We start from the raw sequence: 17,319 nt of genomic DNA on the forward strand, positions 1-17,319 counted from the left end.
TCACACATTCATCTAATACACACTTGTACATGTATATGAAATAGGACATGTGTATGAAATAGGACAAATATAAGTACCAACCTACTATTTATTTCTTATAAAAAAAAAGAAGCATGGCAACACTTTACTTAAAGCATCCAGGCATAATGCTTTCTAACTTGTTCTATGTATGACTCAGAAGCATCTTTTTTCCCTCTGCCTGCTCCCTTCCAGGATGACCACCTCTGTGGACGTGCTGGTGTCCATCTGCGTGATCTTCGCCATGTCTTTCGTCCCGGCCAGCTTCGTAGTCTTCCTCATTCAGGAGAGAGTCAACAAGGCCAAACACATGCAGTTCATCAGTGGAGTGCAGCCCTTCCTCTATTGGCTGTCCAACTTCATCTGGGACATGGTAAAGCTTCTCATCTCATCCTGCACTCTTAGAAAGAAAGAAAAATCTAGAACCTTTAAGGGTTCTATCTAGAACCTTTAAGGGTTCTTCGGCTGTCCCCATAGGAAAACCATTTGAAGAAACCTTTTTGGTTCCATGTAGAACCTTTTTTGGGTTCCATGTAGAACCCTTTCCACAGAGGAACCGAAAATGTTTCTACCTAGAACAGTGGAATCTGCTGTGTGGAGGACGGCTCATAATAATGGCTGGAAGGGAGTCAATGGAATGGTATCAAACACGTTGTTTCCATGTGTTTGATACTATTCCATTCACTCCCTTCCAGACATTATTATGAGCCGTCTTCCCCTCAGCAGCCTCCACTGACCTAGAAACAAAAAGGGTTCAACCTGGAACCAAAAAGGCTTCTCCTTTGGGGACAGCCGGAGAACCTTTTTTTCTAAGAGTGTAGAGGTCAGTATGGATATATACAGTATACCATGTATATTAGTCTTACAGTGACCAGTGAACACACACACCTTTTTAGATGTCATTTGAAGGCAGCATAATGTGAAGACCGTACAAGTGACATGTAGACTTTCACTAACTGTATATAAGAATTTTACAAAAATACAAATGGCTTGAGACACCATGGAAATGTCACAAACACAACATTTTCTGTTGTTTGAAGTCAACTCATTGGAATAGCTCTGTATCTGGACTGTACGCAGCCGGTTCTTCACCTTGAAATGGTACGTGACTGTATGAGAAAGTCCTGAATGTCCTGGCCTCTTCCTGTATGTTCCAGTGTAACTACATCGTCCCTGCTACTCTGGTCATTATCATCTTCATCTGTTTCCAACAAGACGCCTACGTCTCCTCCACCAACCTGCCTGTACTGGCCCTGCTACTGCTGTTCTATGGGTGAGGGGACGTGCGCGCACACACACACACACACACACACACACACACACACACACACACACACACACACACACACACACACACACACACACACACGAGAGAAAACACGTTGTGGCAGACCAGGGGGTTTTGGGTCTAAACGTTTACACAGATCAGACACGGACAGAGTAGGATTAGCTCCATTTCAAAGGTGTTTATTTATTTAAATAATAGTTCAAAATAAAAGAATAGGTCTCCCCTGGACCCTCTCCGGGATACCATCTTCTGGCCTCCGGGTTTGGCTGTATCCTGTGGGGTTAAAAAATAAGAAAAAAAGACCTCACTCCTGTTACCTCTGCAACCGCCCCCAACCATGCAGGAATCCTTCCTTCCCCCTCTCTCCCTGTGCACTGCCCTTCTGGCAGCTTTATGGGACTTGTACAACTGTTGAGCAATCAGCCCTTGATTACTCACCAACTCCCCAATCAGCCCCAATTAGTCCTGTCCGGAGAGCACGTTGAGACCTGGCACGTCCAGCAGATAGAGCCCTCTCCTCGTGACTTATCCTCCGTCTGTCACCAGGCCTCGACGAGTCTCCCCCTGGTGGCTGACCTGCTGTACGCCACAACGTGCACACACACACACACTGCCTTTGACGCACACAATATGTCGCACACAAACTACCTCGCTCACACACACACCATATGTCCCAGCGATGCAAAGCTACGTCTATATAAGACTGGGAGTTGTACACGCACATGTTCTCACTTCCTTTTTGATGTCTGTCCCTAGGTGGTCCATCACGCCCCTGATGTACCCGGCGTCCTTCTTCTTTAAGATCCCCAGCACGGCCTACGTGGTGCTCACCTCCGTCAACATCCTCATCGGCATCAACGGCAGCGTCTCCACCTTTGTCCTCGAGCTCTTCGGCAGCAACGTGCGTACAACACGACTTCGTAGGGCTTCGTAGGGCTTCATTAGACTTCATAGTGACTTAATAGGGCTTAATGAGACTTCATAGAACTTGTGAAAGTCATTAGGTGGACCAATACTGCAGAAATGAAAGATCCCTGTAGAAATGCTTTTTATCAGTGTGACATCCTGTTACAATTCAGCCCTTATTTAATTACAACATTTGAAAGTCAATTGAATTCAATTGGGACTTTATAAATACATGTAATAGTTTGACTGATTGATTGTGTTGTTCTACTATGTGACAACAGGAGATCGGAGGGATCAACGACATCCTGAAGAATGTGTTCCTGATCTTCCCTCACTTCTGTCTGGGTCGAGGCCTCATCGACATGGTGAAGAACCAGGCCATGGCCGACGCTCTGGAGAGGTTTGGTAAGCAGGCTCAGGTCATAGGTCATAGCTCGTTATTACTTTAGGACAAAAAAAAGTCATGTCAATGAATGAAGTTCGCGATTTAATGTTTTAAAAAAAATAATTCAGTGCTGTGCTTCTATTTCTTGACAATCATCTGTTCCTTGCATTGGTTCTAGGTGAGAACCGGTTCCGTTCCCCTCTGGCGTGGGACATGGTGGGCAAGAACCTGTTCGCCATGGCTGTGCAGGGTGTGGTCTTCTTCACTATCACCGTGCTCATCCAATACCGCTTCTGTATCAAGGCCAGGTAGGCGTGGCCTGACATTTCATTGGACAGATTCATCAGATTAGACTCTTTTGTTGTGTCCTTTATCCACTTTCTATTTAAAAATGAATACATATCAAACTAGTCAAGTCAGTAAAACATTTTGTGTTCATAATGACCTGCTGTAAATATTCTCCTTGATCTAATTGGTTGTTTCAGATCTATGAGCACCGACCAGAAACCTATTGGTGAAGAGGATGAAGACGTGGCCAGAGAGAGGCAAAGGATTCTGGGAGGAGGGGGACATTCTGACATTCTGGAACTCAAGCAGCTGACCAAGGTGTACAATAGAAAACAGAAACCAGCAGTGGATCGTCTTTGTGTGGGAATTCCTCCAGGAGAGGTGAGCTGGCTCTGCTACCACTGTACAGCATAGATAGGGACGGGAGTTTTTCCTGGCCACATGACCTCACCTGATCATTAGTCTACAATAGACCAGATGGTCAGGAGAAGTTTCTGGCCCGACCCATAGATTCTCCCCTTTCATATCCTGTTGGTGGTTCAGTCCAGTGAAACTCTTCTCTTCTCTCCTCTCTCTCTCTCTCTTCCAGTGTTTTGGTCTTCTTGGAGTCAACGGAGCAGGAAAGACGAGCACCTTCAAGATGCTGACTGGAGACTCCATAGTCACGAGTGGTGAAGCTTACCTGGCGGGAAAGAGGTGAGAGGGATAGTAAATATCATTAAACAAGCTGAACAAATTGTTATTCTGGGATTTATACAGTATATCTTAAAGGTTAAATGCATGATTGATTACAGCCTCTAAGAACTCGTTCACACTGAAGCTTCCATAACTGCTGTATATGGCGATAGTCTTGAAATAGCCTTACAATGGCCTTGAAATATGTACTGTGAACGGGGTCTTAAATTGTTTTGGAGGTGTGTGCCGTTGTGACTGACAGCGTGCGTTCTCTGTGTGGTCTGTCAGTGTGTTGACGGAGATCAACGAGGTGCACCAGAACATGGGCTACTGCCCTCAGTTTGATGCTATCAACGACCTGCTGACTGGCAGGGAGCACCTGGAGTTCTACGCCATCCTGAGGGGGGTTCCCGAGAAGGAAGTGTGTGAGGTGAGTGTGTGTCCGTGTGTTATCCTCTTGACAAAAAAACATTCTTACAACCGTGACATTTTGTGCCCTGTTAAAGGACAGGTAACTATGTCATGCTCCTTATTTGGAGACCTTGTCTCTGCCTTTTTGTTGGTCCATTTTTAAGGGCAGGTCATTGTTTTAAGGACATGTTGTTTTTTTAAGGACAGGTTGTTTCGGTTTACTTCCTGAATTGACTGAAGTGAGATGGAATTGACCCCAGCCCGGGTGGGCTATAGCATGTGATCTTGATTATCTTGTTTGTCTAATCATGTCTTTGGCACCTCTCTCTCTCTCTCTGGTCCAGGTGGCAGAGTGGGGCATCCGTAAACTAGGCCTGATCAAGTATGTGGACAAGGCAGCAGGGAGCTACAGTGGAGGGAACATGAGGAAACTCTCCACGGCCATGGCACTGATCGGTGGTCCACCAGTGGTCTTCCTGGTGAGTAGGCCTACTTTTATGAGCCTTTTATCTAACTAATAATTTGTTCATATACCCAAACGTTATGTTATTCAGTCATGCTACATTACAGTATATCGATGTGTGTGAACGGGATCAACCTTTCATTCATGTTCAATACCTATTACAGTATTTAGGACCCAGAGTTTTTCCTGATCACATCATGGTCAAACCAGTCTCTCCATTGAGGATGTCAACAATAGACTAGGCGCTAGAGGGTGTTGTTTCCTACACCAACTTGTTCCTGGGCCTAGTCTGACCAGGCTCTGGTGTTGTTCTTCTCTGTGACTGACAGGACGAGCCCACCACTGGTATGGACCCCAAGGCCAGACGGGCTCTGTGGAACTGCATTCTCAGTATCGTCAAGGAGGGACGATCGGTGGTTCTCACCTCGCACAGTATGGAGGAGTGTGAGGCCCTGTGTACGCGGATGGCCATCATGGTCAATGGGAGGTTCCGCTGCCTGGGCAGCGTACAGCACTTAAAGAACAGGTAAGAACAGGGAGAGATGGGAGTTACCTACTGTACAGTAGTGAACACCTACGTTGGTGAAGAAGCACGGTGGCCATTTTGGATCAACATTGAGCTAACGCTAATCATCCCTATGCGTTTCTTCATTTAGATTTGGGGATGGCTACACCATCATCCTCCGGGTGGCAGGACCTGACCCGGACCTGAGGCCGGTGATGGAGTTCATTGAGAAGGAGCTTCCAGGCAGCACTCTGAAGGAGAAGCACAGGAACATGCTGCAGTATCAGCTGTCCTCCTCCAAAACCTCCCTGGCACGCATCTTCAGCATCCTGGCCAAGAACAAGGAGTGGCTGCACATTGAGGACTACTCCGTTTCCCAGACAACACTAGACCAAGTAAGAGCTGGGCTGGTTGAAAATGTTGTCGGCCATTTTGATTAGCATAGCAATTCTTCTTACTTTTTTTTTATTGAAATGTTGTTTTTCGAGGGGGTCTTGTATAGGGTTATATGAAATGAGTGCTTCGTTTGCCAGTACAAAATAGAACAATAAAAAGAATAACGCTTAAACCAAAATGCAAGTTAAACAAACGTTGCTTGCATAGCACACCTGATTAATCTGGTCTGTGTGTGTGTGTGTGTTCTCTTAACTTTAGGTATTTGTCAATTTCGCCAAGGACCAAAGTGACGAGGACCACTTAAAAGACATTTCGATGCACAAGAGAGACGCGGTGGCAGTGGACATTACTCAGCTCAAGTCTTTCCTCACAGACGAGAAGGCCAGGGAGAGCTGCGTGTGAATCCAAGGCTGCACCTGAAATGGAACTCTGTTCCCTACATAAGTGCGCTACTTTCGACCAGTGCCCTGGTCAATATAGTGCCCCGTGTAGTGCATAGGGTGCCATTTTGGACGAACCCTGTGTCTGTTCCTCTCCCAGATGTACTGCCGAGGCCCCTGTAGAGACGGGTCATTCCAGAGAGGAGGGTTTTCTACTTTATTGTAGCGTTTAACATTTTTTTTAAATTCTTTCTCAGTGGACTGCCCAGCGTTAGCGTTCTTTTGTAGGGTGACGCGAGAACGAGCGGCAGAAGTTCAACACTGAAAGTCAATGCAAATCAATGCAAAGAAATAAAGATGATAAAATCCCATGAAGTGTTCTACGAGGAACAGCCTTGTGCCCCTCGCTAGCTAGATTGAAAAGACTGAAAGACTTGAATATATTTCAAAGTTGTACCCCAGGCAGAGCATGAAGAGTACAGTTTCCTGTGTGCTCACTCAAGCAGGATCAGCGACACGCTCGACAATGTATAAGGAAGAAGTTCCAATCAACTCGCTCATTGCCAACCGACAGTCATTTGGATTCAGGGTGTATTTTATCTCCCGCTCTTTGTTACCATTTTTTTTTATGAACTGGAAGAATAAGAATTAATTTCAACGATAGTCCAATCCCAAATGAAAGACATTTTAAATACAGTATATTGATCGATTCAGTTTTGCGTCTTAAAAAATTGAACCTAATGGAGTTTGTTGTATTTAAAAAAAAAAAAGATGAATGTTTTGTTGTTGTCATGACGTCCAGCACAGTGCCTGCCAATCATGTTGGAGATAATGTTAACACTCCAAAAGAGAGGCCATGGAATGTTCTGGAATGACAAAGCACAAAGACCGGAGATTCTTTAGAACCCTGAAGGGATTTCAGAGAGACCTTATTGTCAGATTACTGCTTTAAATGTACTGTACTTTGCCATAGGTAATGAAGGGTCAACTTCTGTGCGTGAATGTGCAGTCTAATAACGACAAAGGTCGCTTATTAGCTAACAATCATCCTTTTGACATTTGTGACAGGTTTTCTGAAGTGTGAGGATGGACCTAAATGTCATGCTTTTTAATGGACCACGTAGTGTAGATAGGACCTGTACGGTATGTGTGCCAAAGCATGAACCCTCTTAAGACAGGTATAACGGACTAAAGAGATGGGCTGTTGCTGTTGGATAACCTACTGGGGTTTTCCCCCGGCAGGATTCAAGATTCTGTGGTAGAAAACACGGTATTACTAACGTGACCACGAGAGAAATGTGACTGGGTATACCATTTTTTTTCATTTATTTATGTATTGTGAAGTAACAGTGACAGGAGAGCAGACGATGATGATGATGATTATATATATATATATATTCTATATTGAAGATTTATCTGGATATGTGTCGTTCAGTAAACAGTCACCAGTGCCAAAACATTGAGTCAACGTTGTGTCGAGGTTGAGTCGGGGGGGGGGGCTTATTTGTACACTTTCACTTGTCTTTTTCCTTGAACAGCTGACTTCCTGTAGTTCAGCCGCCATCTTTGGAGTTTTCCGCTTAAGAAGTAAAGGACACGTGCTGAAAGTGAAGGATGGAACGGCTAGAATGCATTGAACACGTGGCTGCACATGGAGGCTGGGTCTCACATGGTGCTCACAAACAATCCAACCATCATTGTACTTTCTGGGCTGTTGCCAAGGTCCTTTTTGTGCGTGTCTATTGTGCGTTATTATTACTGACCACAACCCCAATTGTACACCCCCCCCCTCTTCTCTAACTCCTGGTATTGTATTTACTGATGCACAACACATCTGCCATAGTTACACCAGCAGTCTGCCATATTAACATGCAAACTTAGGGCCAAACAAACACGATAAAAGGCAACAGTCGAACACCGGTCGAATTGAGAGGGACCAGACCAATAACATGCCACTTTGTTTTGGTTACGTTACGATGAGTACTACGTTCATTCGGACAGAATTGCTGATCATACAAAGAACCCTATCTGCTCATTGGTCATGATGGGGAGGGATGTGGACACCTAGCACTTTATTGAAGTTTTCTATGTAATCTACACCGTACAGGATTTACATTGGAATAGCCCCAGATTTCAGAAGATACACCTGAAACTACAATGCATTTAGTTGTGTTCTGTGACAACAACAACAAAAACTATTTGGAAGAAAAAGTGTCCTGCAGTACTATGGTAGTTATTTTCTTGTGTTGAATATTATTTGTTTACATTTGAAGTATTAAAAAGGCTGGTTGTGTCCGTTATTGGTTGTGTACAGTACTTATTTACAGGAATACAAATTGATACATTTTCAAGACAGTTTGTCTGCTTTCTTCAAATCTACCACTATTATCTTGTCTTCACCGTTATCAATTCTAGATAACGTTAAGGACAAAAACGGTTTTCCAAACCCTTTCTAAAATACATCACTTAGAGTTGCCCTTATTTCTACAATAATTCAAGTCAATCAACTTCATGTTAACATTTCTGCTGTTTACATGTCAACCTTTACCTGAGATTACCGGAAAAGTACTGCTACCACAGATTATGGATATACTGACAAAATAAATCTCACCCTAACAGCGCAACAGCAGGCTGTCTAGCTGCGCCTATCCTTTCTTTGGATTGGTGGATACATCTCATTATTGTAATATTTTTTAAATATTCAACGAGGGTTGTTGACGTCAACCGCCTGTGTTCAATAGAGAGAGACTATGATACGACCCTCATTTCATGAATATGCATAGCCATCCGGAGACAACCCACATACAAAGTGTTTTTTCTCTCAAAGTTGCCGGGATGTCACTTGTCCTACTTCTATCAGTACAATTGTAACAATTTAAGCATTACGAAACTTCTATTTGATAAAATAAACCTCACTTGGCAAATAAGCCATACATTTTTTATTGTTCGAATATGACACTCATTGACCTCCATGCAAAACCCCTTGCTTGATGGGCAAACGCAACAACAATAAAAACACCTGCTGGAGGGAGACGGATTTCTGTTGAGTTGGGCTTCTCTCTTCCTCTCTGCTATTACCTACCTACGTGATGCAATCTATGACGTGTGATTGATAGAAGATGTACGGTAGGGAAACACCAGCAGATAATAATCTAATGAAAAGCACGAGTTCACGCACACCCAAAATATTTTAGAGGTGTTGACTGACGGAAAGGTAAACTTGAGATACAAAAAAAAATAGTATCACAAGCTGGCGATTAGATACAGCAGATTCTCTGTTTTGTTAGACATCGTTGTAGCTTTTGACATTATAGATCATCGTCTGCTGCTGAAACAATGTATGCGTTATGGCTTCACATCCTATGCCATATTGTGGATCACATTGCATAGTTTGTCAATTTTCATACATTTTTCCAAATGTAAAACTTCAATAGTTCCTTGGTCATGTGACCTACTGACTTCAAACAAGGTTCAGAATGTCCACTGATAATCCACAATATATAAGGGTAGTCAGTGGACATTCTGAACCTTGTTTGAAGTCATTAGGTCACATGACAAAGGAGCTATTAAAATAAAAATTTGGAAAAGTTAATGTAAAATCGTGTGAGATTAAAATTAACAAACTAAAGGGTGTGCAATATAGAAGGGTGGTCAGTGGACATTCTGAACCTTGTTTGAAGTCAGTAGGTCACATAACCAAGGAGCTATTGAAGTTTTACATTTGGAAAAATTCATGTAAAAGCGTGTGAGATGAAAATGGACAAACTAAAGGGTATGCAATGTGTAGGCCCACTGAGTGGACATTCTGAACCTTGTTTGGTTACATGTTCAGCATATGTATTGACCAGCAAACCCACTGCAGCCTACCTTACTAGCTCACTCTCCATCCCTACTTTGGACAATTAATAACATGTGTGGTAAACCGTGGGATGTTAGGTTGAGCGTGCAGAGATTGACGGGGAGGTTTTAGTCCGCAAAAACAACTTTACAAAGAAAATCACTTAAGTTTGGCTCAGTCCTATTTCTCTACTGTGGCTTGGTGTCGGTCTCTCCCCGTTTCCCTTCTCGCGGTGTGCCACCGTGCTCCTTTCATTTGGCCTCCACGGCTGGTTGGCACTTTCCTCGAATTACCTCCACTTAGAGCTGTCCGTGTCGGGGTGCCCAGCTCCCGTATTACCAGCAGAGGGAGCCAACGTCGCCTCACGTACATCCCCTCTATTACCATCCCCCGGGGTAGACCTCCTGGGAAACCAAACATGACTCTCGTACTTTGCCCCTTTCCTTTATGGTTGATATTAACGACGAAAGGATATATTATCTGTCTCTCTCCTATTGTGTACCTATGTTAAATACTGTGGAAAAATATTTTTAAAAACAGGGAAAATAAGTCCTTAGAACTACCAGTTATTATAGATACATATTAAAGAAAAGGGTAAACAACACTGGACTGAACCCCCTAATTGTCAAACTAATATTAATGTACAACCATATAGAAGATACATGACTAGAGTTGATGCAATATGGGTGTATATCCACTGCACACTTCTTAGGTGTGTCACAAGGAGCTATTGAAATGTAAAACTATGAAAAATGTATGTTACACCATGTGATTTTACAGTACCCAAACAAGAGTGTGCAATATAGAAGGGTGGTCAGTGGACATTCGGAACCTTGTTTGAAGTCAGTAGGTCATATGACCAATGAGCTATTGAAATTCAAAAATGTAAATAAATCATTTAAAATAGTGCGAGATGTAAATCAACAACAACAAAAAGTGTGTGCAATGTGTGTCTATGCCATCGGGTTAGCTACGACCCGGGTTGAACGTTTTAGGAGGATTGGTTAAAGAGCTATTGAAATGTGAAAAATTGGATTTGTCAGTATGTTGACGGTCCCTGACTGCTGTTGGTGGACGTAAGGAAAACTACAGGCAAATATCCAACCTGAAACTGTCTTTACCTCGGTGAGAGGTCTATCTGTGATAACGCACTGCTCTGCTTTCTTGACATCACAATCAACTTAACAAGTCTCACAAGACCTACTTTTATCACACCTGGACTATTGCCCAGTTATATGGTCAAGTTCCAATTTGTGAGGTGACGGGGGAAAAGGAAATTATTAACTTCTAAATTAATAATACTCTAGTCTCCCTAGGCGCACGGGTTGCCTCCCACAATGTGAACAATGTTGCCCTAGGTCTGGGATTTCCTTAGACTGATTCACTAGTGTTTCTTGTTAATTATTTGACTAACCACAAATGAATCCGTTACTGGTTTCCTTGTAACAGGATGGAAATCCAGAGCTAGGTTTGTAGTCACTTTTTGGAGTCCCCAATTGGAGACTTGAAATGAAATCAATTCAATTAAACACGTATTCCAATCATTTTAACTATAATAAATTCCTATATTCAATAGCCCAACAGGACAATTAAAGTTAAATGTATTAAAAAAAAATAGATTTTGAAAAATTCAAATGTAAAACATTTTATTTATTCAATAACTTCTCCATGTTCTATTCCTATGAATGAAAACCAGGCTGTGGGCTTTTGCTTTCAGTCACATGAAATAAAGTGACAGGTTGGGTCCAGTGTTCTGTTCACCAAACCAGTATTTCTACACATTTAAGATAAGCCAAATGGGCGGGGACTGAGACTGACCATACATACAACTGACCATCACAGTGCTGTAGTATGTATGTTTGTTCCCGACGGATTTGTGCGCTGCAGAAACAAGGAAGTGATCATTCATGTAACAGGCACTGAATAGGTTTTGAATGTAAAGAGGCATGTAAGTGATCATTTATACAGGCACTGAATAGGTTTTGAACGTAAACAAGCATGCAAGTGATCATGTCACAGGTAGGGAACAGGTCTTGAATGTAAGGAAGCATGGAAGTGATCATTCATACAGGTACTGAATAGGGTTTGAATGTAAAGAAGCATGGAAGTGATCATGTAACAGGTAGTGAACATGTCTTGAATGTAAAGAAGCATGGAAGTGATCATTCATACAGGTACTGAATAGGGTTTGAATGTAAAGAAGCATGGAAGTGATCATGTCACAGGTAGTGAACAGGTCTTGAATGTAAAGAAGCATGGAAGTGATAATTCATACAGGTACTGAATAGGGTTTGAATGTAAAGAAGCATGGAAGTGATCATGTCACAGGTAGTAAACATGTTTTGAATGTAAAGAAGCATGGAAGTGATCATGTCACAGGTAGTGAACGTACAGAATCACAGCAGACAAGTGATGTTTTTAGAAACATATATAAGTAACCAAACCAATCGTTGCTTTTAGATTGTGATTAAGACCTTTCACACAGTTTCAAACATGGGAAACATTTCCACAAAAAATATATTAAACCCATAATCACCTAAAATATCTTAGCCGAAAATGAAATAAACAATATATAAAATATGTATTAACTATATGCAAATGTATACAACTTATATACACATTTAAACCAAGTAGTTCTCCCTTACAGAATTACACAAAGACAACTCATTACAAATGACATACAAAATAACTTCTTTGTCCCACGCCCCTTCCCTTGTGTCCTGCCATTAGAAGTCAAACATGTTGATCAAACATTTTGATCCACTCTGATATTTATGAGGTCTTGTTGTGCCATCCCATTCATCCAAGTGCTGTCCATTTGTTTCCACAATAAATACACGCGTTCTGGAGAATTCAGAGTATTCTCAGTACTGCATTCCATGGTTCCGCTGTGCTTTCTCTGCCCTCCACCTTGTGATAAGTGATGTGCAAAATAACTGCTAACATTTATCCACTTTCACTAAGGTTTCCCCACATCTACTGTGATTTTCGTGAACAGAGCATCCTTTTCCACTTTGACGACTTTGTACTTGAGAGAGCTGATCCCATCTGTATTTATGGTCAGTCTCGTGCGTTGTATTCTGTCAAACCTGCGATGCAAAGGAAATGACTCATCAGTCTACTATCCTCCTATGAAGATATTAGGGATGCACTGATATGTCAATTCTGGGGCCATACAATAGCCAACATTTTCTTGGCTGTGATGGCTGAGTAACAATGCTGATGCTATCATGAAGAAATAAAAACTTTCCCCTTAAAATCTACATTTTATTTTTTAAAGGTACAACATTGTGGGGAACCTGTTGAATGTGGATGTTCTAATCTAAAGCTTTACCTCTGAGGATTTGGGTCGTTCAGTTTGTCTCTCTCGTGACGGATCATCCGGCATTTTCCGACCTCGCCATCTGGACGAGAGATGGACATTCCTCTGGAGCTCAACCTGTGGAAATCAGAGTTTATTATTATAATGGACTTTGCATACACTTTGGAAATACTGTGGAATTCAGGGTTGGGGTCAATTCTAATTCAATTCAGGAATTGATTTAAGTTTTAAAAAACGTGACAACTTTTTAAGTAAACAGCTTCTCCTTTTCAGTTTGTAAAAAAAAAAATATTGAAAAAAAACTGCCATTTCAGTTTCTGAATTGACTGACCCTAACACCCTGGTGAATATATTGTGTTTTGCATGAGCATTATACAATGCATCGGTAACATTAGAAAGGGATGATGTCCCCTTGCCAAGTCTGGCTTTAATATAGGCTCATCCGTAATGCTTTAAAAGTCTGTTTGGATTGGAATGCACTGTCTTGCCTGTTGAAAATGTCGTCATCTTCCCCACCCCAGCCCCAGTAGTTGTTGGGAAAGCCGTTGATTTCCAGGAACTGCTCCTTACTTAACGCTGAGACACCGCCAAAGTACTGGTTATAGGGCAACCTATGGATGAGACAAAGACAAAATATTTCTCATCTGGCCCATACAAAGAGCCAAGTCATGAAAAGGGTAGGCTAAGCATAAACAGATATACTTGTTTACTACTCTTCTAGCTATGTACTCATTGTATGAATTGAGGAAGAGTCCCAATTAATGAAAATGATGATGACGCATTAGAAAGAAGTTGTCGGTTGAGTTTTGTGCCGTACTTGAAGCCAAACTTGTCCATGGAGACAGACAGGTGTCTGGGCTGGCTGAAGCATTTGTAGGGGTTGCGGTCATCCATGGGGATGATGTCCACGTCACTGAACACAAAGCAGTCGTAGTCATACTCTTTCAGGGCCTCAGCATAGCCAATGTTCATCAGCTTTGCCCTGTTGAATGTGTCGTCTCCATCCTAATGAAGAAATGACAGTAATTTTTCAAAACATGGGTACGCTAAATTATTTGCCAAATATTCACTTATAATTGAATAAAGTTTGTCCTTAGAACATGTTTAATTCATCAAAAAGTGTATTTAAAAAAAAAATCCGGTATATGCAAATTGATTTCAAGTTGATGTACTCTTACATTTTGCATTTGAGTCATTTAGCAGACGCTCTTATCCAGAGCGACTTACAGTTATCTAGGTGGGGCAACCACATGACAGACATAGAAAGTCTTTTTTTTAATTCTTAGCTGTCACAGATCTCCCATTGTTGGGTAAACTATTTAAAGATTTACTGAGACGGGGCTCCCGAGTGGCGCAGCGGTGTAAAGCACTGCATCTCAGTGCTAGAGGTGTCACGACAGACCCTGGTTTGATTCCAGGCTGTATCACAACTGGCTGTGATTGGGAGTCCCATAGGGCGGTGAGCAATTGTCCCACCATTGTCTGGTTTAGGGTTTGGCTGGATTAGGCCGTCGTTGTAAATAAGAATGTGCTCTTAACTGACTTCCCTAGTTAAATACATTTTTTAAAAAAAGCAAGCAGACCAGTTTTCTAAGTCACTGACAGCCTGAAGATCTACTGAGCTGCAACATTACATTCCAGTCAGTTCTCTTTCCCAACACCCAGCTAACTTCGCATTGTCATTAGCATATGAGCAAAGTACTATATAAAAAAAGGAAGGTCCGCACTCACTACTTTTTTCTTTTACAGATTACTTCAGGTCAAAAGACACTCACTACTTTTTTCTTTTACAGATTACTTCAGGTCAAAAGACACTCACTACTTTTTTCTTTTACAGATTACTTCAGGTCAAAAGACACTCACTACTTTTTTCTTTTACAGATTACTTCAGGTCAAAAGACAGTCACTCAGGGCCCGCTTCTTGGACACAGATTAAGCCTCGTCCTGGTCTAAAAATAAATGTAGTCTCGGACTATGCTTCATGTGTGTCTGTCGAAACCGCCCCTAGGAGCCCCAGACAGGTTTTGTCCTTATCTCATATGAGGAAAGTAAACAATATTGGCATAACTATCATGCAATACACTACATAGAAACTCAAAGGGACTTCCCCTTAAGAAATGTCAGAAACTAAGCAACAGCGTGTTAGAGAACCGCGGAGTATACCAACAGTCGCACTTAGTTACCTCAGGAGAAAGCAGAAGGAGAAGAAGAAAGCCACCGAGCATTGGAAGAACCCAACCATACTTTAGCAGAGATGTGATTGGTTGCAAACATGCAGTGCTAGGAGAGTGGAAACAGAGTTAGTAGTAGTTATTAGTATGTCAGAATGCGAAACAGAGAGAGAGGGAAAGAGAGAGAGACAGAGAGAGAGAGACGTTATCTGCTATTTTGGTTTCAAGAACAGGAAGCACCTGTAGAAGTCATGTAAGGACACAGTTCTTTCCTCTACACTGTCAATGGCATCTTCATAGGAGTAGGCTACTCTTCACTATCAATGCGTGGTAGTCACCAGCTGACAGTTAGGGCCGTAGTGGTGATTCTGTCATTCAAATACACCACAAAAATGAAATAATATTGAATTTGATTATTTAAACAACAACAAAAATCTAAAGTTACAATTCTACAACAGGTTGGTCAAAACAAGCTTTGTGATTGGCTGAGACACGGTCTAAGCCATACTAAATAACCAGTTTAGCACGGGTAAGCCTATAATGTAAAACTTGGCATCTTGCTTTCTGTTCCATCCGAGAAATCACTGCGCATCCACTGTTCCATCAGCCCAGACAGGTCATTCATTAACTTGATTTCCACTATAAAAAGGATCTAGACATTATCTCCCGTGCTTCTAGCCTAACGCCCCAATCAGACCGACAGTGTCGTAACATCAATGCTGTGCAATCAATTCTGCAGTCAAACTTCCCCATTACGTAATCCAAAATTGTTACTCTATATGTGTGCAGTAAAAGTTTAACATTCACCTTTTGCTAATATTGTCAAGTCTATGCATACAAGGCAAACGCAGCGTTCCATTGGAAGTGAATGTACTTCTGGTGTGCCAAAACGCAAACGATGTCGGTCTGATCGAGGCATTACATTTGGTTTGCAACAATGGGGGGTTGTAGGTCTCTCTGACATTTGTTGAAATTCTATCTCCACTGTCCCAATGAGGATAATGGTGTCAGGACGAGACAAACATATTTTCTTAGCCCGTCGAAATCATGAATCAAACTAAATTAAATGCAGCTATTGTGCGGTCGTTCCTGCTTCCGTTTGAAGTGACTGTGTTGCTGTGTAGTTGGCTAGCTCCTCTGAACAGTGCCCTGACAGGAGAGCAAATGTTCTGTCAGGGAAAATCGTGCATCATTAGCTCATTGTTATGGATGCATCCAAATAAATGTCAATAGAAAACAGCTTAAACAAACTCAAATACAGCTACTTTGCTGTTATTCTGGCTACACAGTTTGAAGTGACAGCGTTAGCCTTAGTTGGCTAGCTAGCAAGCAAGGGATAAGAGCGTTGCTATAAACATTTAGGCCGAACGACTGGGTCGTCCATTGATATGGAACAAAAAGACTTCACGAGTGGGTCACGGCTCCGGCAACCTAACGGATAGAATGAACGACCAGCCGGTTTGGCTAGCAACTAAGATTCGTGTCAGGACTAGGCCTATATTTTAATTGAGGGACGAAATAGTAACCTATGAATACATAACGAAATCAAGTGTTTTATCTAATTGGTAACCCGTTGTAGAAAAGCAATTGTTCACTCGAGGTTGTGCTAAACAACTTTCTTATTTTTTTTATCACGGCTGCGCTGATCTACCGCACTCGGTTCCGCCTTGCACCTGTGATCGTAGCACAGCTGTGCTAAATAAGCATGCCCTCTCATCTACAATTGCTTTAATCAGTTGCCTTTGTTTGATCTTCATAATTAGAGATGCCTGCTATATCCCAAAAACTGCTATACCTGACCATGTTCATGCTTTAAAGGGGGCAATCTGCAGTTGCTACATCCAATTTTGAACTTATAAATTAAGGATAGATATGCATTGATTCTTGAAGAATATAACGTATTTGCCTTTGAGCTTAGTTCAACATTCATACCCCATCAGAACCCAAAATATAAGCTGGTTTTACCCCAATGTTTGTGAACATTGTAAATGCATAGCCTGAAAATATGCTTAAAACTATAATGTTGATATCTTGGATGATCCGTCTTTGCATCAATAGCTCCATCTATGAATGTAAGAGTTGTTACATTTCTCCAGGCCCTATTTTTTATTTTTTTTACCAAAACAGAGGCAGGGAGTCCGCTTTGTTATTGCTTCAACTGTGTATTGCCCCTTTAATGTAAAAAAAAGTAGTCCTCTGTCTCTTTATCATTACAAGTTAAGAAAGGCAGAGAGTTCATTGAGGTGACAGATGTGGTGGAAAGGAGGAAATGT

General features: G+C 41.9%; 1 protein-coding gene and 1 pseudogene across 4 annotated transcripts in view; one reads left to right on the top strand and one right to left on the bottom strand.

The window, feature by feature from the left end:
• Positions 1 to 8,015, top strand: part of LOC139374851 (phospholipid-transporting ATPase ABCA1-like) — a 40,869-nt gene extending 32,854 nt beyond the window's left edge. For all 4 annotated transcript variants that reach the window (XM_071116002.1, XM_071116003.1, XM_071116004.1 and 1 more), the window contains exons 37-48: positions 214 to 391; positions 1,176 to 1,291; positions 2,063 to 2,207; positions 2,494 to 2,617; positions 2,776 to 2,905; positions 3,083 to 3,266; positions 3,475 to 3,581; positions 3,849 to 3,990; positions 4,316 to 4,450; positions 4,764 to 4,960; positions 5,091 to 5,334; positions 5,594 to 8,015. In XM_071116002.1, the coding sequence (XP_070972103.1) occupies positions 214 to 391; positions 1,176 to 1,291; positions 2,063 to 2,207; positions 2,494 to 2,617; positions 2,776 to 2,905; positions 3,083 to 3,266; positions 3,475 to 3,581; positions 3,849 to 3,990; positions 4,316 to 4,450; positions 4,764 to 4,960; positions 5,091 to 5,334; positions 5,594 to 5,737 (1,846 nt within the window). In that variant the 3' untranslated portion in view covers positions 5,738 to 8,015. The remainder of the gene's footprint in view (positions 1 to 213; positions 392 to 1,175; positions 1,292 to 2,062; positions 2,208 to 2,493; positions 2,618 to 2,775; positions 2,906 to 3,082; positions 3,267 to 3,474; positions 3,582 to 3,848; positions 3,991 to 4,315; positions 4,451 to 4,763; positions 4,961 to 5,090; positions 5,335 to 5,593) is intronic.
• A 3,170-nt stretch (positions 8,016 to 11,185) lies between these two features.
• LOC139374852 (beta-1,4-galactosyltransferase 1-like) overlaps positions 11,186 to 17,319 on the bottom strand; it is a 31,706-nt pseudogene continuing 25,572 nt past the window's right edge.

The sequence above is a fragment of the Oncorhynchus clarkii genome, chromosome 19 (genome assembly GCF_045791955.1).
Source record: "Oncorhynchus clarkii lewisi isolate Uvic-CL-2024 chromosome 19, UVic_Ocla_1.0, whole genome shotgun sequence".
Classification (NCBI taxonomy): Eukaryota; Metazoa; Chordata; class Actinopteri; order Salmoniformes; family Salmonidae; genus Oncorhynchus; species Oncorhynchus clarkii.